This window comes from Diabrotica undecimpunctata, chromosome 1 (assembly GCF_040954645.1).
Source record: "Diabrotica undecimpunctata isolate CICGRU chromosome 1, icDiaUnde3, whole genome shotgun sequence".
Lineage (NCBI taxonomy): Eukaryota > Metazoa > Arthropoda > Insecta > Coleoptera > Chrysomelidae > Diabrotica > Diabrotica undecimpunctata.
In genome coordinates, this window is record NC_092803.1 from 80,337,481 (window position 1) to 80,362,790 (window position 25,310).

A 25,310-nucleotide genomic window follows, 5' to 3' on the forward strand; every position below is an offset into this window, starting at 1 on the left:
GGGTGATCTGTTCTCTATTTTATCTTTTATTGATTCAAGAGAAAGAGTGAGTTCATCGGGAGAAGTTTTATCTGATTTTTTAGATTTTTTCTTGGGTTTGTTTAGAGTAGGAGGCATAACAAGTTCTGTGTTAGTTTGAGCATTGTTTTCAATAATGTCTGGAGAGGACGATATTTGTCTTTTAACTTGATTGGTTTTACTGGCAATGTTTATAGAAGGTAAAGATGTTTCCTCTGCTAAATTTTTGATTAAATTATTTGAGTCTGATGATGTATTGGGAGAAGGGTTTTGGGTAGTGTTGGTTATAGGTGTTACTAGAATAGAGTCGGTTTCCATTGTTACATTTGTTTGCTCATTAGATTTCTGAACTGTTGTTCTTGATAGGATAGGTGCTAGGGAAGGGTTTAATGGGGTGAGATCAGTTCTGTGAGGACATTCTGCTTCTTTATGACCAATAGTTTTACAATTTGAGCAGTTATATCCATCTATGGAAAGGTACAAACGATACAGGGTGTTGTCATGTGATATATTAAAAGAATCGGGGATAGAGAGATTTTCTAGGGGAGTGACAAATATTTGCCTTCTAAAACTGAGAACATGGCTGTATTCTGTTTCTGGCATACCTATTCTTAAGATAGTCATCTTAGACACAGCAATGATACCCATTTTTTGTAGCTCTGCTTCTATAATGTTGTTAGGAATTGTAGGACATGCATTAGATACTATGAGTCTATTGGCTGGAGTGATCAATCTTCTTATTTCTATTTGTGATTCTTTTATGTTAACAAACTTGTAGGAGTGGAGAAGTGAGTCGACCGTGCTTTTTGAGGAAAGATAAATACAAATTCGGTTGTTAGAAATTCTTGATGCGAAGATGACATTACGTGGTCCTACTAGTGATCCTACTGCTATGATGTAATCGTGAATTTTGGTATCTTACAATAGACAGGACAATAGCCTGTTCTTTTGTTGGGTGTTTAAAAGAATTTACTACACTGGAATAGGAGTTTAAAGATGAGCTTTGTGGTTGATTCATGTTGATTGAGGTAGTGTTTTTTAAAATAATATTGTTCGAAGTCATGATATTTAAGGATGCCGTAAGTCCGGCCCTGCCGCCAGTTCGAAAACTGGTCGTCGTTCCGGGTCCATACTCAAACTTGTTTTATCTTTGTGTATTTTGCAGGTTATACTTCTAATAATATTGTTTATATTAATGTAATTTCGAGTACTCACGTCAGGCTATATTGGTGAGCACTAGTGTAGCACTATAATTTTTTGCACAGATGACATAAAAATTTTTGAAAGGTAATTTACCATTCAAAATAATTTTATTTTTTGACGGCTTTAAACGTGGTATATTGTACCTTAGTCAGGACCGTACTCACATGTGATATTGTCCCTACTATTAATTGAGATTAAAATATTTTGCTCATTTTTAGAAAAGTTATTATTAATTTTTAAAAAATCGATTTTTGAAGCTATTTTTAGCAATAATTAAGCAACAAATTAACAAAAATAACCTTAAAACCCCTTATTTTAAAGGAGTTTCTATGTTTTTTTCAGTAAAATTTTGACATTTTTCTATCTAATTTAGGGGTCTTTACTTTAATATTTTAAAACAGATAGCGACCTTGCATTGTGTATATATTCTTTATAAGTAAAAAATGACGTTTAATCTTTTGAATGTTTGGTTTATTATATATTTTATCACCAAATTTATCAAAAGAAGTTGTTAGATACCTGTATCGAAGAGTGTCAAGAAAAAGGCTTTTTATTGACTAATTTCTCTGGTCTATTTTCGTAATTGTCGAAAGCTACATAAATATTTTTGCGTTGGTCGCGTTTTCTTTTGAATAAGTATAGCTATTTAAGACAATACGTACCTGATGGATACCAAATGTATTCCTAAAGCCAAATTCGATTTATGTGCTGGTTTCTTTTCTTTTCCTATTTTTGATTCTTTTGTTTATTATAAGTACGTTAATATCTTTTTTTTATATATTTTGCTTTAGATTCGTATCAACTAACTGGCAGACAATGGTTTCAGAAATGTTGGCGATCTGGTCTAGCCAGAGCTTTATATATTTTGGTTTTTACTTGCAATGATAAGAAGTGAGTTCTCCATATATAGTGTTTCAAAAATTCAGATATTTTATTTGCTTTAGTTATTTGATATTTTACCTCTACTTCCATTATTTGGTGACTTTATAATGAAACTCGTAGATTTTTTTATCTGAAGGTTCAACAGAGTGGTAAGGGGTTTTGAATAAAATAAATTATAAAACCTTTATTCAACCTTTTAATAAACTATTTAACACATAAAACATTATATTAACTACACGATAAATAGATAAAAATTCATTCATATATAGCGGATACACGTGACTTTATGGCCTAACTTAAACCATCAAATTGAACTACGACTACAAAATACGTCATAGCAATTCCCAGAATTTGCAGAATAGTTGTTCGTTTTATTTCGTAGAAGTCAGCAGCTGTAAACTTAGCTGGAACAGACTTGGTATAGTCGATTAGTTGTAGCAGCATCTGGGTACACTCGGCATTCTTCTGGTTTATCATAGACTCGTTAAGTAGATTATAGCACACAGTGGTTAGGTTTTTGGCTTCTCGTGCAGCTAGATCACAGCACATAATAGCGAAAATAGCGGCTCCCTAAAACAGACATAAATAACAATGAAACCAATAAAAGCTATAGTGGTGCAACATAAACTTATAAAGTAAGTTATGCTGCAACGTAAAGTAACAAATTATCTAAAATCATATAAACCGATTTAGTTTAGTTTAGTTTTTCTTTTAATATTAGGACTAATTAATTTATTACTTGGACCGACGCCCTTTTTAGTGATTGTTTTAATGTACCAAAACAATGACAAATAACTGTCCAAGTGTGGATATGCATTTTTAATTAATCTGTATTTTAAAGTTTAATTTGGTTGGATTTAAAGCAATACCGCATAATTTAAAACTTATTTCATTTGGCTACTTATTTTTAAAATTGTAAACAATGGGTTCCCATTTGCGCCGAGTGTCTCCAGGTAGTGTCGAAGGTTTTTGTGGTAACTGTCATTACATTTTTTACAAGATTACTACAGCAAACTTTTGCAACAACTTTAATAATGTTACCTAAAGTCAAAATTAAACTAAATTAATATTCTACTGTTAAAAGTGTGATCTTGTGATCTTATTAGTTTCTCGGCAAATACTTATATTTTACATACTTTTTTTTAAATTACATGTATAATAACCACATGGTTCTTTTGCTGTTCTAAGTTTGTGTTAAATTGTAAACTGTTTTTAATTTCAATTAATTGTCTATACAACTTAACTATTTAATGTCTAATATCTTAAGCTTCTTTAACATTTTATACCACTTACTGCTACCAGTCTTTTTGAGGTAACATGTTTTTATTAACCTCTCTATGGATGTTTGGTTTTTCATATTATTCTTTTTAGATGAACTGATGATACTTTCTGATTAGATAGCGAAAGAAAGAAACGTCTTTAAATAAATATAGATAAAGTAGCCACCATCTTTGTCTTTTTTCTCTACATTTTGACCGAAAAACCCACCAGTGATCCTTAGTTTATATTGGAATAACGGTCGTACTCCTTATATATATATATATATATATATATATATATATATATATATATATATATATATATATATATATATATATATATATATATATATAAACTAAGGTACACTCGAAGAGTGGTGGGTTTTTCGGTCAAAGTGGAGAAATAAAAGACAAAGAAGGTGGCTACTTCATCTATTTATTGAAGACGTTTCGCTTTCTGCTCAGAAAGCATCATCAGTTCATCTAAAAAGAACAATATAAAACCAAACATCCATAGAGAAGTTACAATAAAAGTGTGTTACCTTACAAAGACATGTAGCAGTCAATGATATTAAAAATATGAAAAAGCTTACGAAACTGGACATTTAGAGTAAAGTTGTATAAATCAATTAATTAAAACTTGGTATTAAATTAAATTAATTGATTTATACAACTTTACTCTAAATGTCCAGTTTCGTAAGCTTTTTCATATTTTTAACATCATTGACTGCTACATGTCTTAGTAAGGTAACACACTTTTATTGTAACTTCTCTATGGATGTTTGGTTTCATATTGTTCTTTTTAGATGAACTGATGATGCTTTCTGAGCAGAAAGCGAAACGTCTTCAATAAATAGATGAAGTAGCCACCTTCTTTGTCTTTTATTTCTCCACTTTGACCGAAAAACCCACCACTCTTCGAGTGTACCTTAGTTTATTTTGGATTGACGGTCGTACTCCTTTTTTCGATGTTATATATATATATATATATATATATATATATATATATATATATATATATATATACAAACAACACAGTTTATTAGGGTTGCAGTCAGAAAATTGGCCGGGATGTTAATGAAACACTCTTATGACTTTTCGTCTAGCTTTCGGAATCGTTTTGTTCCTTTTTCAAGACACTATAATTAGGAAAAAGTGTAAATATTTATAAAATATCACAAATCTTCAGTGCAACTTACTAGTCGTTGAGATTATTTACAAAAGCATAGACACTCAACAATAATAACAACACACATAAAATATAAAATAGTGGACAAAATACATTTAAAATTCTTTAAAATTTCTTTAAAATTTAGGTACAAGTAGTAAAAATTTTGTTGTCATCTTTTACTAGTGTGTTTTAACTCTGGCACATAGAGAACAAAAAGAAAAAATCCTATGATTAAAAAGTAATTAGGTGTATTTAATATCATGTTTCTTTTTAAGAAATACTAGAGGCCCATTTTAGGTGATTTTAATTTTTAAACCTGTCTTAATGGTATGCAACATGATATGCATATAACTGTAATTTGTGTGGGTACGGGTACCCACACAAATTAAGAATTTTAAATGTATTTTGTCCACTATTTTATATTTTATGTGTGTTGTTATTAATGTTGAGTGTCTATGCTTTTGTAAATAATCTCAACGACTAGTAAGTTGCACTGAAGATTTGTGATATTTTATAAATATTTACACTTTTTTCTAATTATAGTGTCTTGAAAAAGGAACAAAACGATTCCGAAAGCTAGACGAAAAGTCATAAGAGTGTTTCATTAACATCCCGGCCAATTTTCTGACTACAACCCTAATAAACTGTGTTGTTTGTTTATATTGACAGTCACTAATATCCAGTAATTCTTATATATATATATATATATATATATATATATATATATATATATATATATATATATATATATATATATATATATATAATAACTATATAACTGTTTTGGATGGGTTGGAGTTAATAAAAGGGCTATTGGTTAACTATTTTTTATCTTCTCCAGCTTTCAATTGTGTTTACAATTATTATCAAGAGCTGCTAAAAAGACAAAATATCTTACAAAGTTGAACTAGAAAGAAAACACTTGTTAACTCACCAAATAAAATTAGTTTAGTAAATAAAAATTGCTGCTAATACATCTTAAAAATAATTAATATAAAAATGTCCTAATCTAATAAATGCTTCTCTGAAATTTTTAGTATAATTTTGAAAACATTTTTTTAATACAAAAACAATTGAATTTATAAATAAGTTAAAATATAAACCAATTACAAATAAGCCTCAATGTCATAAATGCCAACTTCAAATTTTTATTTTTGACAATTATATTGCCAAAAATAAAATTTTGTTTAAAAATTCTTTTTTGTTTAGTAACAAAATAGAAGAAGATTTATTCACCATTGACAGATGTCTGAAAAAATGTAATAGATATATGGAAAATTAAATCAAAATGTGACATTTTACAAGTTTTATACATAAATTATAAAGAAAGAATATAATTATAAATTTTGCTTAGATTTTGAATTTCTGATCTTTTGTTTAAATTATTATCACTTTTGCTAATACAAACCATTTCCAAAAAAGTCCTTTTGAATTTATTACTTTCCCTACATAAAATTTTAATGTTATCAAAATCCATAATATGGTCTTTATCGATTACATGCTCTGCCAAAGCACAAGATGGTTTTTTAATTCTGCAATCACTTTTGTGAGAAATAATGCGTTTTGAAAGATTTCTTCCGGTCTTTTTTTTTCTTTTTTCTTATTCTTATATATATATATATATTTATATATATATATATATATATATAGATATATATATATATATATATATATATATATATATATATATATATATATATATATATATATATATATATTTATATATATATATATACATATATATATATATATATATATATATATATATATATATATATATATATAAATATATATATATATATATATATACATTTATATATATATATATATATATATATATATATATATATATATATATATATATATATATATATAGAAAATGGAAAAGGATAATGCGAGTGAATAATAAAAGTAAAAAGCAATGGCATGTCTCGCAAAAAAGAAAACCAAAAACGGTATATCGATGGAAGGCAACCGTATATACGTATTTCTGACTATTGGTCGTCTTCAGTACGGTGCAGCCAAGTTAGAAAAGGAGCATATTAACTTGGGAAAGGATCACTACAGGAGCAATGCAACCAATTTGTGGCATTAGAGTTAGTAGAACCACGGAGGAAGCTGCAGCTACCTGGGGAAAGGAATGCCAAACGTTGAAATTTTTAAAACAAATGGAAAAGGATAATGCAAGTAAATAATAAAAGTAAAAAGTAATGGCATGTCTCGCAAAACAGAAAACCAAAAATGGTATATCGATGGAAGGCGACCGTATATACGTATTTCTGACTATTGGTCATCTTCAGTGATCCTTTCCCAAGTTAATATGCTTCTTTTCTAACTTGGCTGCACCGTACTGAAGACGACCAATAGTCAGAAATACGTATATACGGTTGCCTTCCATCGATATACCGTTTTTGGTTTTCTTTTTTGCGAGACATGCCATTTCTTTTTACTTATATTATATATATATATATATATATATATATATATATATATATATATATATATATATATATATATATATTATATATATATATATATATATATATATATATATATTATATATATATATATATATATATATATATATATATATATATATATACACTTCTCCAAGAAATTAACGCACCACTTTGAAATATTAAAATATTTTATTAGCTTTAATAAGCAAGCCCCTTGTATATGCTATTCGTATATTTATTGACTGTGTTTTATCGCTATAGTTTTTTTTGGAACAAACCAAAAAGAAGCAAAAAATGTACTAATTCTATAAATATACTAATTTTCAAGTGTTCACGAAGTTTATTCGACTACTGTTTAATTGTTGATTATTGTTAATTGTGTTTATTATGAAGCGTCAATCACGTAATTTAACCCGAGATGAATGTGCCAAAGCAGTGATACTGTCGGAAGAAGGTTGGAGTTACCGAAGAATTGATCGTCGGTTTAACGTGTTTCACACATCCGTCTCACGGGTGTTAGAAAAATTCCTCGAAACAGGGGATCATACTCGCAGACCAGGGCAAGGACAAAACTGGGTAACTACCCCTATTTAAGATCGATTTTTAAGAATTTCTGCTCTTCGACAACGTTTTGTAGCACATCGAAGTCTACAAATTCAGATTCGAGACGTGCATGCTATACAAATTAGTACTGAAAATGTTCGCCAGCGACTTAGGGAATAGAACTTAACACCTAGGATTGCCGCCCGAGGTCCTCTATTAACTGCAGAGCATCGAAGGGGAAAACTACATTTTGCCAGAGAACACGTTAATTGGTTAGAGGCTGACTGGGAACGAGTGCTATTTACTGATGAATCCCGATTTTATTTGTACAATAACGACAGACGTGTTCGTGTGTTGCGACGATCCAACAAAGGATATGCTCAGTGTAACTTCTCACACACCACATTTTTTGGTGGAGGATCCGTTATGGTGTGGGGTGGTATTTCTTTGAACGCACGTACGGACCTAGTGGTCATAAAAAATGGAACTGTTACAGCTGAAAGGTACATATTGGAGATCCCATATAAAATATTTTATATGTGTGTTTTCAATGTTGAGTGTCGTAGCTTTACACAGATAATCTCAACGACTAGTAAGTTGTAATGATAATTTGAGATATGTTGTAAATATTTACACTTTCTTCTAATTACAGTGTCTTGAAGAAGGAATAAAGTAATTCCGAAAGCTCGACCAAAAGTCAAAAGAGTGTTTCTATAACATCCTGGCCAAACCTACTGACTGCATCCCTAATAAACTGCTTTCTTTGTTTATATAGACAGTCAATAATATCCAGTATTTCTTATATATATATATATATATATATATATATATATATATATATATATATATATATATATATATAGTTGAAATAGTTGGGGTAACAGGAAACAGGGAAACAAGAGAGAACCTCTCTCCTGTTACCGACTATAAACTGTTTGTCCTTGTTTGGTGTAGTGTTATGTACAATTTTATGTTTAATTTTACGTTTACGACATTCTGCGATTGTTGGATAGTCCAAATTTGACGAAATGTCCCTGAAGATGCTCTAGGAGGCGAAAGTACTTGGTCAAGATTTAATTAATAAAACTGTGCTCGATATCTGCCTTTCATTTTATCAAAGTTCATTTATTTGAGCATTCAACCTTATATCAATTTACATCCAATTTAGGCTCGGAAGTTAGGACGTACCTTACTGAAATCGGAAAACTTTCTCCTTCCTGCTCCTTCCAGAATGAAGAAGCCAAAGTGAGTTTAAAATCAAACCCTTTGGTCTTCACACGATCTGGGGTTGGTGAACAGTGATTCCAGTTCAAGTTCTCCGTTTTTATTCTGGGAGCAGAACAGAACCTGTATGCCAGGCTTGGCTTTTATAGCTAAAAATACATGTCGTTGTTCGGAAGTTCGGTGGCATCAGAGAGACTGGTGTCATCATTGAATGATATTGTGTCAGATGAGAGAAGACGCTTAACCCATCAACATATATATGAACGAGTTTTTCTCAATAGGCTTCTTAACAAATACTGGCCAACACAATTCTAAATCCATTTCATATAATATGACCTATTTGTCACCTTCTAACCTATACTTTTTTACTTAAAATATTACTTCATTCTACTTATATTGTATATTATTGCAATATGTATAATATATTATTCTTACGCTATATTATATTTAATAATAATTAATAAATATATAGTAATAATAAAACATTAAATAAATATAATAATTAATAAAATAAAATGGTTTTATTAAAAATTGGGTTTTATTTATATTGATATTGATGTTCTTCCGATAGTTCCTTCTAATTTTGATCATATTGATATCGAGTCGAATGAAGTATCGCAAACTAAAGTGCATTATAAATGTAACTTTGTAACCTATTGGATTAAAAAAACCGAAAATCGGTTTTTGAAAAAACCGGTTTTTTTGGCCGGTTATAACCGCCAAGTTAAACCGTTAAGACTGTATGTAAAGTAACAGAAAAAATATTTGCAAATAAAATGGGTTTCTTGAACAAAAAAAGGAAGGAAACGTGTTTACTAATCTGTAATCCAATAATGAGAACTCGAGATATTGTAAAATTAGTGCAAAATGGTTACAAAATAAATATTTTTCAAAGCTTTTTTGATCGTAACTTGGCTTCTACGCATGCAAATAAACTTTACAAGATTTTATTTTTAAGTTTTATAGATATTTAAAAAAATTTGGTAAATTACTGTATTTTTATTTGAATTAAAATGATACTGGTTTGAAGTTATAATTTGTTTTAAAAAATTTTAAATTAATTTTTTTATTTATAATCGTTTTAAGCAAATTTAAGAAATGATCATTTACAGTTATGATAGAAAACTTAAATAAAACATTTTGAGACGACGCCGCGTTAATCGCCGAGACAGAAGACGAGCTCCAAACATTAACACATATCTTCAATATAACAGCCACGAAATACAATATGATAATATCAGCCGAAAAAATCAAATGTATGACAACATCTAAATACCCACTGCGATATAAAATCGAAGTTGATGGGAATATAATAAATCTAAATGGATAAAACTAGTTACGGGTATGTTGAAAAGGAGTACGACAAAAAGCTTAAAAGCAAGTAAAGCGGCGGGATCTGTTAATGACACAATCTGGAAAAACAAACACCTATGATAAGACACAAAAACAAAAATCTATAAAGCAGCAATTAGACCTATATTATCATGCACGGCGGAGATAAGATAAGACCTGACACATCTATAACGAGACAACTACTAGAAACAACAGAGATAAAAATACTCCGACGAATATCAGGGAAAAGTCTGTTGGATAGGGAGAGAAGCGAAAAGATAAGAAGAGCATGTAATATAAAAGACATAAATGGATTGCTGACAAAACGGAAACAGAAGTGGAACGAACACATTAGTAGAATGGCAGAGGATAGGATAGTACGAATAGCACGGGATAAGTCACCAAATGGACGAAGAAGTATTGGCAGGTCAAGAAAAAGATGGTCCAGTAATTTAAACAATTTAGGAGAATAAAAAAATTGAAGAGGAAACAGGCTTTAAAGCCCACATACAAGAAGGAAGAAATTTATTTTTGCCCAAGGATATCGATATTTTAATAGGGCGTTCTAAGGCTCATCTTCATTTTTGAAAATCCTAACACAATTTTCTCGCATAATTGTTATAATTAAATCAAGGGATTTAAAGCTAAGATTTAAAACGAGATTTAGAAAGTTCACTTTTATGCATAGAAGCAGAGTTACAATCGGAAAAGCTTCGAAAAAACGGAAACAGAAGTGGAACGAACACATTAGTAGAATGGCAGAGGATACGATAGTACAAATAGCACGGGATAAGTCACCAAATGGACGAAGAAGTATTGGCAGGTCAAGAAAAAGATGGTCCAGTAATTTAAACAATTTAGGAGAATAAAAAATTGAAGAGGAAACAGGCTTTAAAGCCCACATACAAGAAGGAAGAAGAAGTTTATTTTTGCCCAAGGATATCGATATTTTAATAGCGCGTTCTAAGGCTCATCTTCATTTTTGAAAATCCTAACACAATTTTCTCGCATAACTGTTATAATTAAATCAAGGGATCCAAAGCTTAGATTTAAAACGAGATTTAGAAAGTTCACTTTTATGCGTAGAAGCAGAGTTACGATCGGAAAAGCTTCGAAAAATACTTAATTTGTAACCATTTTGCAATAATTTTACAATATCTCGAGTTCTAATTATTAAATTAAACTATTAAACTGTTTAATTTTGTAAACAATTAAATTATTTATAACAATTGTTTGACCATTCGGATCAAAATCCACCATGGGTCAACCAAGAATATATAAAAAACACTTGGTTGACCCATCAGAATTAAAACGGACACGTTGACCTGGCTGGCCCCTATACTATAAAACTTAATTATAATACATTTGTCTATATCTTTAAATTAAGAGTAAAAAAACATAAGAAAAAAAATTAAGCAACTAACGATAGAAAAATGAAACTACTGACTCTTTTATATGAAATATAAATAAAGGATATAATAAATTTGGACATTTTCACTTCAAATAAAGATAAATATTCTCCCTTGGGTAATAATAAGCAGAGTTTCCAATAGACATAGAGTTAGAAGCGATGGCCAAAATGATAATAGTGGATGCTAGAATAAAGCTAAGACTTGAGGGTTTAGTAATCAATAATATGTAATGAGAATATGCAGATTCTAGGGATTGACGATAAATTGACAGTAAATAAGAGGATGTTCTACAGCGCACAATATTTAAAATGGCCTAATATTAACAAAGAATCAAAAATTAAACGGAAAAATCAGTACAAGCTTGTTGACATGGTAAATGCCAGAATCAGTGTGGTACAATTCTAGATGAAAATAGACAAATAATAATTAAGATGTAATATAACATGCATTCTCATCAACATGAAAAGATTTTTTAAGTGATGTGTGTATCTGATCATAATAAAAAAGACAATACATTACATCAGAGATCCGTTGGCATAACGTTACAAAAAACTCTAATCTCCCAATAAGTGAAATTGGAAGAAAAGTGTGTAATTTTTTTTCAAAACTCTGAATAGTTTCGAGAAACTTGTTAGGTAATCATACTAGAATAAATCAGCCAAATTTAAATACAGACAAAAGCGATTGCCGTAGGCATTACCGACTTAACAGAACAAAACTTCTCCTGAATTATCATCTAATGTTTAGCCGTTTATATCAAGTCTTCCAGTTGTACCGTCTTATTATAAATGGGTTGATATTTTTTGACTATGGCATATAACAAACCCCTGGAAACTATCCCATTTTAAGTTAACTTTAAAGAAAGATAATGTGAGTATGTAAAGAGTTGTACGACAAGAGTTGAAAAGGGATGTGCCAGAATACAATAAGATGATAGTCTTAGCCCTATTTCAGTTAATACTTTTATGGGCCATATCATCAAAAATAGAACTAAGAATATTTAGAAATATCGATGGAGTATAGCCTTTTCGAGATAAAATAAGACTTCTGGATATAGAAGAAAGACAGGGAATAAAGTCTGTCCTGGGATAGGTTAGAGCATGTAAGCGATTTTGAAACGATTATGTTGACTGAAGGTATCCAAAGAAAACAAGGGCTTAAACTGAAAAACCGAATCAATGGAGACTAGTCAGAAGACTATTAAAATTATGATATATGGCTCACAGATGAAGGGCTCAATAAAAGAATAGATATCAAGGATTAAACCAGACCTAGTTATATTAAAAGATGAAGAAATGTAGAAAGGAAAAGAAAGATTAGTTTGGTTTAATAATAACAATAAGATAGAGTAATATTATTTAAATTCAAAATTGAGCAACAACATCTTACCATCGTTAATACACCTAACCAAGTGTAGTTCAGAATAATATGCAACGTTACAACTTTTCTGAACTGTAGAATCATGTGTAAGTTGCTGACAATTTGCAAGAGGAAATACAGATGGTGCAGCAAAAATTGGTAACCAAACAATTGATTGTATGACTGTACTTCTTCGTAAAGAGTTTTGTAACTTTTCATAACGTCTGCAATATCCTTAATTCCATTGTGGTTTTCTGTCGTTTTCAACGAAATTGATTGAACTTCAGTAGTAAGCACTTTAAATCTTTTTTTGATTACTAAAGCAACGTTTGATGCGATGAGTGTTGAAAACGTCAACATATACTTTTGTATCATTATTAAAACTGTCAAAGATCGTGGTATTAAGAGTAACGCTTTTGAGAATGTAACTACGCAAACTAAGATGATAAACAAAAAATGCAAAACCACCTGTTCCCATGGAAATCTCTGGAAAATTGTTATTTTGCCTCTAGTTATCACTTGCCAGTTCTCTTGCATGTAAAAATTTGAAAGGAACATGTAAAGAACCAGTTTTAACATGCCGATAAAATGAAGAAAAACCACTGCTAGTAGATCAAAATGCCTCAATGAAGCAAACTTGACGGAAATTAGGAATATAATCATTACCTGTATTATGATCATAAAACTACAGTAGATTTTATTGTATATTTCCTTGGATTTACCCCAAGGCACAAAGGCATAAAGTTTAGCTAATACGAAAAGCATTTTTAGATAATTTTATAAAACATGTATAGTCTCTTTGTTGTTATACCGTTCAATAATGCTGTAAATATGTATTCAATTCAATTAGGTCAAATAAGTTATCAACTAATGTCCCTATAGTTAAGGACGTGTTTACCTTAAAGAAAATAATCAATTACATTTGAAGACATAATAGATACTTCCTTATATAACTGCCCTAAAGGTTTAACATGTATAATCATAAAGAACATATAAACAAAGACGTTAGGTTATGACAAAAAAAACAACTAATTATCGGTGATTTATTAATTAGATGAATTGGGAAATTGGAAATAGTTATCGAAGAGGGAACAGAAATGGAACATATGTATATTACATATGTTCAATATGGTTATCTACTAATTAGTTACCGTTGGGTATAAACTTCATACAGTGCTAGTACCCCAATTATTTTCTGAATCGGCAATTTCAATTTATAATTTTTAAACGAAACTAAGGCATTTATTCATTGTATTATATGATTTAGTGACGTAATAATTAAAAATCATGGTAACATATTTTTAAATGTACTCATAAAAAAGTTATCCATCATAGAGAAAGTAATATTGTCTCATCTATACTGTTTTTAGAATTTGTAAAAATTATGCAATTTTTACCGTTACACTGTAAAATATTCTTAAATTAGCTTACAGTGAAATAGGGCGTTTTCCTTATATAATAAAGCAACAAAAAAATTATTAATCTCAATGTAAAAAAAATTACCTGTTCGAGAGATTTTCATAAAAGCTTAAAACTACCAACTTATTAGCGAGGTTTCGTATTTTTTTCATTAGAAACCATAGACCAATGAAATATTAATGAGGTGATTATTTGAAACACTTTCATAGAAATTTAAAACAACATAATCCATAAAATCAAATGGGGAAGAATAAGCAGGAATTTTACGAAGATCAAAGCCCGGAAGATAGTTGATTGATCAGTATATAATTTAACAATTCTTAAAACAGAAGTCTTACTGAAAATAAACCAAACAAAATATAGTAAGGAAAGAGCAAATGATAAATTAACATGTTTGATCAACGGGATATCAGAAACAAGTCTAGATCGGATTTGCCTTTTTAGTCACTTACATAAAAACCAAGCAAAAAAAGTGTAAAGGCTATAGAACAATATACACGAATTCTTCTTTTCTTAATGTTAAAGAGTTTTTGATTGTATTAAACACGACAAATTAAAAATCCAACAATTGAAAAAGCACTTTCACAGTGGTGTATAGAAACTTACATATAGAACAATATACACGAATTCTTCTTTTCTTAATGTTAAAGAGTTTTTGATTGTATTAAACACGACAAATTAAAAATCCAACAATTGAAAAAGCACTTTCACAGTGGTGTATAGAAACTTACATGTGGCGACTGCTCAAAAACTTAACATCGGTTAAAGGGGTAGAATATTTAACAAACGAATAGCAGAAAATAAAAGGGCTTTCAATAATAGAAAAACAGATTCTACATACGCACTTCACCTTCTGTATCATAATTATTCTTTTAATAACAAATTTCAAATTATTCACATTTAAAATAAGGGCCTTAAGCTATCATTAATAAAATCTACGGAAATTAACAAATTAAAAATACAAATAATTTTGAATGGCCAACTTGAAACAAACAGTTCTCCCCTCCTCGACTTACTTAGTTAAAGATTGTAAGCATCTACAACTACCTGTTCCTTTCTACTATATAATAAAACTAGGCCTACCTAAACGCTAATCTAACAAAATGCACAAAGAAACTCTTGTAACACCAAGTTTCAAAAAATTCAAAAACTTATGTATTAATGTTAATAAATGTATCAGCAAAATTTTTTTGAAATTATGGTTTAATATATACTTAACGAAAAGTATACGATATGGAGCCACGGAAGCCGGTTTAATAAATTATTAACGATAATAACAGCGCAGCATCATCGAAAATATCCTCGAGAATATTCTCGATATGGATAATTTTCTGAGAATGAACCCTGCGACGAGCTTAGGGATATTCTTAAAGATGAAATAAGGTACTAAGAATTATGAAATTCAACAGTGTTCTTTATATATAAAAAAATTCAAAAAAAAACAGAGAAGATACAATTTATTTGATAAAAATATTAAATTTTCTTCTTAACAGCAAATAATGGATGTGGTGATCTAATCTGAAAAAAATGAGGGCTCAGATTTAGAATCTATTTCTAACACAAGCTCATCCTGGTCGTATACATTCTGCATTTCAAAGTACTGGTGAGAAGTTGTGGGATTTTGTTTTTCACGAGTCGCCAGCTCAGTCACGGATTGGTCTACGTCTAACAATTTTAAATTGTAAGCAATAAAAGTTACCTTGCCAGCCCTTTCAGCAGTAAGCCGATTTCGTCTAGAGAAGTGGATAAAACCATAAATTCTGAAACTTCTTTCAGTCGCTGAACTGGATGAAAGCGTGCTGAATACGTCCACGGCTATTTTAGTTAATTTTTTTCCGAAACATGTACGTTTCAACCATATGATTGCATCTAGTTTTTCAATTGATTTTACAACATTGGTTTCTAAAAAATCCCCCTTATACCGATAAAGTGCTAAATCTGACATTATTTCAGCCAAGTCATCACCATATTATAAAGTGGCTAAATTATCTATAAACTCATTTCCTCCAACGTATTCGTCTCTGCTAAATGAACACCATTAAACATAGAATCCAATATATTCGCTGCCAATTGAATTTAATGTATTGCCATTTATTTCCTTTTCGAGACAAACATTTTTATTACTTTTTCTTCTTGTTTTCATAATGGACTTGAAGATAGTTTTTGTTCCATATGATTTTTTAAGTTAAAAAACACTCAGGCTCCTGACTCAGTCGAGGCTTATCTGACTAATAGAAAATAATTGGAGAAATCTAATCAACAATAGGAATTATAAGATGATATAACTTTGATATTATTAACTTTACAACTCGTTTACTGAGAACATCTTGAATACTCTCACAAACCGCCAAAACATTTAAAGTATACTTTGTATCAAGGAGACTCCTTAAACTATAAATAATTGATACCCACCTAGTTTTAACTGGCAGTTTTAAAATTAGTGCTACCTTTCTTTCACTTTCTTCAAACTAAATTTTTTTAAAAGTGGCTTACAAAATGTAAAAGTTGTTAATTTCTTTATTCGTACCTCAAATTTCTTCTTCTAAAGAAGCCATTGTTTTTGTCCTAAAAATGTCACCAAATTAACAAATTTAAGATGTGAACAATACACCCGTAAACAAATATATGTTTGTACTTCTCATAAATTACGTTCCTAGCCTTAACCATGGTACTAGCATTACCAGTCAATACAGCTTGAAAGTTTTGGGATCCTATTTCTTCTAAAACTTCACATATTTTTTCAGACATATATTCTGCTGCATTTCAATTAATGTCTGTATACAAAGTTTTATAAAAACAGGAGATGGAGTAGTAATAATAAAGTTTAGTATTGGCTCATTCCTTCGGTTACTCCAACCATCTAGCTGCAATCCAAGAACAGTAGATTCAGCAATCCAGATTCCTTGTTTGAAAGTAAATACCGTGTTGGCATTTTGAAAGAAGGTCTTATTGTTTGAAAAACAATTGCCAGCGTTTATTTTCGAAAAACAGCTGATCTCAATTTTCTTGGTCCTCTTTAAATGATGACTCAACAAAACTACGCAGCGTAGACTGTGGAGATATGGAGCTGGAGCTAGAGACGTTAACAGTACTTCGAGTGTCTATGTCATCACATTGCTTATCTGGTTACAAAAAATACATTTTTTAATCAACAGTTCAAAAAATACATTTTTTAAACAATAACATCCGGACATCCGTTTTATAAAACAATCTATAAAATCTACGCTACATTCTAGAATATTTTACGTTTTATAGGGTAATTTTTTGTATTTGCCCAATTTTGGAACACCCTATCGAACAAGTCGTTCAAGATCTAGTTAATTACAAAATCATCCTCAATCTTTAAATTTTATGTAAAATATGAAGATAAAATAATATAATGGTGTCCCCTTTAAAATAATAATATTTTTAGTTTACTTACTTTAAGCAATACCTTGTAAAGATTACAAAAAAAAGTTTATTAAAGATATTATTAACTGCCAAACCCTTCAACAAAAAAATATAAATTTGTTTTTAGTAGCAATTTCTATTTTATATAGCCATAAGCAACCACCTATAATTACGTTAATTATTTTATATTTTATATTTGCCACTTAATTTGTCGCGTACCTTCATTGGACGAACCCAACTGTGTTGGACGAAAAACAGTTGATGATTAACTTTTCTTTTGATCCTTTTCAAATAATTGCCTTGGTCCCACCGGGCATTTCACACATTTTACTATATGTTTTGTAATTTTTTTTACATTTTTTACATATTGACTATCACAAAATTTGCAAAACTACATTGTTTTACCTTGGACACTTTTAATTTTAAAGTATTTACAAATATTACTTTTAGGTTTTGTAGTAAATTTTGCTTTACTTGCGTGACACTGTAGACACCCTAGTTAGTGGTTCGTTAGATTTACCGGCTACTTCGATTTTCAGAAATTTTATCTAAAATCGTGTCAGCCAGCCAAAGCAAAATTACTATTTAAATGGGAATAAGCCACAATTAAAGGTTAAAATACGTTTATTGACGTTTCAATTTCCACTTCGGAAATCCGAAAAATTTCGAAGTGGAAATTGAAACGTCAATAAACGTATTTTAACCTTTAATTGCGTGGCTTATTCCCTTATAAATAGTAATTAGTTTTTATTTCGCTTCCGTTTTTGTAAATCTAGAAAATTCTCGCCGAAAATTGTCTGACCGAGAATATTTTAATAAAGAGTTTTCAACAAGTTATATAAATTATTACGAACAATAAGAATAAAAGATTCATTACGTAAGATTAAATGAGATGCAGCTAGAACAAGTAGATCAATTTAAATACCTAGGAGCAATCATATATATAAAAAAAGAAAACATTACTAATAAAGAAACAAAAGATTGGGTAGAACCGGAAACATATTATGTAATATAATAAAAACAATATTTCTCGGAAAAAGGCAGATACCCAAGAAGATAAAAACGACAGTTTGAAGACTTGGACCTAAACAGAAAGACACAAATCAAGAATCAATGCCATGGAAATCAGATTCCTAAGAAAAATAGAAAATAGAAAAAATAGACAAAGTCATGGATATTTTCTAAGGGTGTAACAAAAAGAATATGGTAAGATGACAACGTAAAATCGATCAAACATATTGGTGAAGAATGGAACCGACATATTTCTGCACGGAGGAGGGAAGACCGGCTTTGTAGAAGTTTCTGATTTAGTATTTTCACCTACATAAAGAATAGTGATTATCATGACGATATGAATATGCAACTGTTTGTAAAATGATTGCAAAAGTGAGCCCTGCATATATTTTTTTAGACAATTCCGAAATAATTAATAAAAGTTCAACAAATTCGTGGAATTTTGCTAGAATTCAAGAAGGGTTGACAGATAAACGCATACCGATTGGACAGCGCGTATTAAAATCTGCCAAAATTACGTTTGGCAAAACGACATACAAAACCAAAATTTAACTTTAACTAAAAAGGATTGGCGGAACTGTTATTCAAAATAAAAAAATGATTAAGAATTGGTGGAATTTCTGCAAGAGATTATATTAAAATATTAATTTTAGACTAACAACTAATTTTCTGTGGTCGTTAGCCACTGAAAAATACCAACCTTTATACAATAATTTATGCGGATGGCCATTTAAATTGTTGCTTATTTATTCAATCCGAAACCCATTTAAAATCGCCGATTAGGCTTTAGTTCAGTTACTTAGACATTTCAAGAAATAGGTAAGAGACAATTATTTAGTTCATAATACTACATGAAATGAACAATTTAAAATTTTTTTTGTAAAACTCTAAGTTGACTACATGTTATTAAAGGACATTTAAAACGAGCTCTTAAATATAATGTTTGCCATACGATCCTATGTATATTTGCCATACAACTTCTCCTGTACGGAGTTGAGTCGTGGACTCTCACAGACGCTACCTGTAAGAAAATTGAGCCACAATAAAAAAACCCCAGATTGAATAACTCGGTCATAATATGAGTAACAGCGAAAGGTATGGGTTGTTGCAATTAATTCTTCTAAGAAAAGTAGAAGGAAAACGCGGACCAGGAAGGCGAAGAATTTCCTGGCTGAAAAATCTATGTACGTGGTTCAACACAACAACCACAAATCTTTTCAGAGCCGCAGTTTGCAAAACTCACATTGCCACGATGGTCGCCACATCCGAAACGGATAGGCAGTACAAGAAGAAGATACGATCCTATCCACAGGTCACTTTATAGATTAGGCACTATTTCTCTTTACGGTACCTTGAGTTATCTTGACCGTTCTACGTCTTCTTGAAAATTCTTCCAGAAATTCTTAGGAATATATACATATATCTTACCGAATTTATTATAACTGGAGCCAAGTAATTAAAAAGCTCAACTGGTACATTATCCTTAAACATCAGAGAACCATAAAGAATATATACATGCACATTACTGACCAGCTGAAGCACCAAATAAAAATGATTAAGCAAAGCGCGAATACCGAATATCTTATTAAAGCACTCTACATGATACGTTATTAACAGGTAATCTTTAGCTGTAGCTTCTAATTTCTCGACCAAGCTTTTACTCGTGAGCAGTTCTAGTGGAATACTACTAATCTCTTTCGTTAACTTCTTAAGCTTATGTCTAAAAATTAAAGCTAGATGTCCAGATAAAAGGGTCGAATATACGGATACATATTTGTCAATGATAAACAATACTATAAAAGATTCAATTGATATGTACCTTAAAGCTTCCTGCATTTGAATATATAATAAAGGCAAGAATATAGTATGAAACACTATTTGTTCCCAAAGGTATCTTTTGTTCTTATTTAAAATATTAGGTAAGAGACTGTTCCAATCGCTTCTTTGCGAAAAAATGGATTTGTTGATTATTATAATTACCTCTGTCATACTGACGCCATGCACTAACATCACCGATATATATCTAAACTGATAGTGACTTATGACAATAAAAGATATCAGTAAAATAAAGCTAATGCGCAATAATACTAACAGAAGCCCGTAAATCTGATTCAACCTTATATTTGAATCTTCCCAAGGTATAATAACTAATATCTTTGATAATGCAATGAACATTGCTGTTTCTTTGTACTGCTATCTAAGACAATATACTCAAAATCATTTATTAAAAGCAGGAAAAAGGCGTTAGTAATTTATTTTGATCTCCTGTTCATTAGTTAATGGTTTTTAGTAGTAATTATGATAACTTACGGATGAACTTAATTACATACAGGGTGGTCGTTAAGTAATTGTACAAAAAGATTCTACACTTTAAAATATAACGATTTAAGCCTAATAATTGCTTTAATAAAATGTTGATATTAAGAAAGATACAGGGTGTTAAACTGCAAATTTAAAATTTTATTTTTTGCTATAATTCTCATGTTTGTAAACATTTATGTATAAAAATTTACAACTGGGTACTTTTAAATATGAGAAATTTTAATCTGATGTACATTTTGATGTAGCTAATAGAGGGGGCCACATATGCCACACATGTGGCATAAATTTGCACTTAACTTTTTCGCTCTTTAAGTTACCTGTATTTGTAATAATATAATAATAATAATAAATATTAAAGATACATTATTTTAACAAAAAAAGGTATACTTGTTAATAACTTCAAAACTCAATAGTTTTCTAGATAATCGCATTTTAAAAATCAGCTGCATAATTCTGAGTTAAGGCAATTACTCCAGGCAACGAAAGAAAAATAGACAAAAACAGTAATACTTCTGAATTTTGGTATAAAATACCTTTAACTAAAGTTAATAGTTAACAAAATATTAAATAAAATAAATATATCAGCAGAATGATAATTAATAGGATTTGATAAAATACCAGAATAATGGGATTTTACATCAAACATTTTACGTTTTATGTTAAATTAAAGTCATAATCAAAACATTTTGTTTACAAACCAAATTAAGAAATAGTTAAACTAAATAACATAACTTTTTGTCAAAGTAAGTGTTCAATATGTCCACCATTTTCTTTAATTTATTTGTCATAATATTCCATAAAAGATCGTCTCATATTAAATAGCATCATTGGGTCTAAAGAAACTGCTGCAGTATTTATTTCTTCACATAGTTGGTTGCGAATGTTTATGGGATTCTTATAAACACGTTAATTTAATGCGCCCCATACACCAAAATCAAGCGTATTAAATTCTGTGCTACGTGGTGGCTATAATGTATAATGGATGAATATATTATTTTGCGTTTAGTCCGAATTTTCTTTAGATTCGTAAATTTATTTTTTATTGTTTCCTTGTTATGGAAATATAGTGTTTTGTGGCAGCTAATAGTAGCAGTTTAATATGTAGTTGCAGTCTAAGTAAAGTTTTGAAGATAACCTCATGTTGGCATTTTGTTGTACCTGTTCCAGTCTTTAAGGAGACGAGTTTTCCAAAGTTTGTGTTCCAATGCCCCAACTTCCAACCTCAATAATTCGCAGTGTAATATGCAGTTTTTTTGTTCGTGTGTCGAGAGATTTCCAGTCCAGTTCTCCCAGAAATTTTAAGTCCAGTAGGCCCAGTTTCCGATCCCAGAAATGTAAAGTAGATTAATTTAGTAAAAATTGAGGTAACTTTTTGTTTTAAATTTCAAAGTAACGATAGACATTTGTTTCTAATAATAATAATTGATTTTATCATTTAAAAAGATAATATTTTATTTGTAATATTTTATTTGCGTTATAAATTATAACCCAGTAACAATAGTAAGTGTTTCTCTTTGTTATTTTTGTATTTACTTTGTGACTATGAATGTAGTATTTTTGTATTGTCTATTTTTTGTAACTGTTTGTGGAGAACCAACAATAAATGTTTGATTTATTTCTCTAAATCATTTTTTTTTTTTCATTAAAAAAAAAAGGTTATAACATTTTTTTGAGTTTCATTTAAAAAGATATTTTGTATTTATAATAGTTATTTCAATAGTTACAACTAGTTGTTGTAATCGTTATGATTTGGCACCTCGAAACGGCATCCATTTTAAATTGCCAGAGGTCCTTCCTTTTGTCGTGTATGTCCATTTGTTCCAGGAAATTCATGTAAGCACCACTTTGTTTCATTTTTGTAGTTGTCCCATCCAACGCCCTTGCCATTTAACTTATCTACGACCCAACTACTTCAAATAAACCCTGAGTACTGTTCTCATAAGATTCGTTTATTTTGCTTGCCCTATCTCTACCCCAATAGTTTCTGTCCCCAACCTTCAACCCCCATAATAATACCTTAAGTGGTAGGCAAAATATTTCGTTTAAAGCTCTTAAAGGTAGAATCTATGATAAGTATGGCAGAAGAAAAATACGGGGTTGAAATATTGGTAATGCAAGAAATCAGATGGAAGAGCCAGGGAGAAATTCGTAAATATAAGTACTCACTATACTACTCCGGAAATGAAATGAGACAAAGGGAAAGAGGAGTAGGATTTATAGTAACCAGAAGACTGCGAAAAGCCATTATCGCATTTACACCAATATCAGACAGAATTTGCACAATAAGACTTAAAGGTAAATTGTATAACGTGACAATGGTTAATGTATATGCACCGACAGAAAAGGCTAATGAAGACGAGGTTGAAAGATTCTATGGAGAACTTCAGCAAGCATGTGATAAAATCCAAAAACACGATGCTGTTATAACATTAGACGACTTTAATGCTAAACTGGGAAAAAAACAAACTTTCGTAAACATATTTGGGAAACATAGTTTGCATAATGGAACCAGTTAAAATGGACTTAGGGTTGCACAATTTGCAACAGCAAATAAAATGTAGTTGTCAGCACTAACTCCCAGAGAAAAGATATCCATAAAGGAACATTGAAAATACCAAGAACCGATAAAGCCAATTAAATTGACCACATCCTCATCTCAAAAAAAAAGCAACAGACATAACTAATCGTATCGCGGAGCAAACTCTGACTCAGATCACTATCTTGTGGGCAAAAGGGAAAAATAGCCAAATTAAAAAATGGAATGTTAAAATATTCAAAAGTCCGACAAAAACACACGAATATCAAAATACTCTCCAAATAAAACTTAACGGAATCATAGATAAAAAAAACTGCAAAGGAAGAATGGAGACAATTAAAAACAATAATAACGGAATCTCCAGAGGAAACTGTCGAAAAAGCCAAAAGGCAAAGAAATGCGGAATGGTGTGATGGTGAATGCAGAACTGCAATAGAGGAAAAAACTTAAGCTAGGCTTAAACTTCAAAGAAACACAAGTGATGTGGAGAACATTTTTGCAGAGGCAGTGGAAGGCTCTGAGTGTGGAATAAAGGTAAACGGGTTCCCGATAAATAACGTTCTTTACGCCGATGACACCGCTAGAATAACAGACAAAAAACATGATATGCAGTTGATGTTAAATAAAATAAATACTGCAGGAAAAATATATGGCTTGAAGATAAATGCTGGAAAAACTGAATGCATGGCAATAAGAAAAAACGCACTTTTAAAAATATAACTGCAAGTAGATAATGCTCCAATCGATCAAGTGAAAACATTTAAATACTTGGGAATGATGGTGAGTGACCAACGAAATCCTCAACAAGCAATAAAATGCCGTACCGAACAAGCAAGACAAGTAAGCTTTATAAAATTTAAACAGCTACTATGTAACCGCAATCTTTCCTTCAATCTCTGCTACAGGATGGTTAAATGCTATGTATGGTCTATATTGCTATACAGAATGGAAACATGGACGTTAAGAGTACCTTCCAATAATAAGTTGGAGGCCTTCGAAATGTGGATGTTGCGAAGAATGTTCCGCATACCATGGATAGATAGGGTTAGAAACGAGGAAGTCTTAGGAAAGGCAAGTATTAAGAGAGAACTACTCAACTTGATCAAGGTTTTGATCCAATTTTTTGATACCTTGGCCATATTCTGAGAGGAAAATGATACGCAATCCCTCAACTAATCATCCAGACAGACGTCTGGCTTTAAGATAATTCGCCAACGCACTATAGGTGTACAGCACTATAAGAAGAAGAAGGAAAATAATTTGTGTAAACCAATAGTAAGTGTATATCCCTGTCTATTCGTGAATATTACGCAACCATGATATATTTTGGTACTAGTTGCTGAGAAGTCCATCGTTTTCCTTGTAATGTGTCCTAAATATGCAGTCTTCTTACTTTTTACATAACTAAAATGTTAATATTTTAAGCCTTCCGCTCAGATACCACATTTACAAAAAAAATTAAAAGAAAAGAACATCCCGAGGTTACAATTTACTATTTTTTCTCTCAAGTTGAAATACAACTTGCGATTATATAGAAATTTGCAAAGTTTCAAAGAATCATTTCTGGTTTGTTCTATGCAGCTCTTTATTTCTGTCTCAGGGTCCCAAAAATCGTTTAGTAGACACCCAAATATTTAAGCTGCCTTATTAGTCCGATTTCTTCTCAATTTACTTATCTTCATATTTAGGCAATTATTTCTAATATTTCTAAAAAAGTCATTGTTTTTGTCTTGTTGATATGTATTTTACTAACCCAAAGATTCAATT

At 30.3% G+C, this 25,310-nt stretch overlaps 1 protein-coding gene across 2 annotated transcripts in view; it reads right to left on the reverse strand.

Annotated features, from left to right (window-relative positions):
• Nucleotides 1-2,376: 2,376 nt before the first annotated feature.
• The window catches only part of LOC140439454 (uncharacterized), an 80,641-nt gene continuing 57,707 nt past the window's right edge, over nucleotides 2,377-25,310 (reverse strand). The window contains exons 1-2 of one of the 2 annotated variants that reach the window (XM_072529378.1): nucleotides 12,893-13,352; nucleotides 2,377-2,673 (exon numbers count right to left, since the gene is read on the reverse strand). In XM_072529378.1, coding sequence (XP_072385479.1) covers nucleotides 2,395-2,673; nucleotides 12,893-13,237 — 624 coding nt within the window. In that variant the 5' untranslated portion in view covers nucleotides 13,238-13,352 and the 3' untranslated portion in view covers nucleotides 2,377-2,394. Of the gene's footprint in view, nucleotides 2,674-12,892; nucleotides 13,353-25,310 lie in introns of those variants that run through there. The other variant, XR_011950628.1, reaches the window with a different exon arrangement.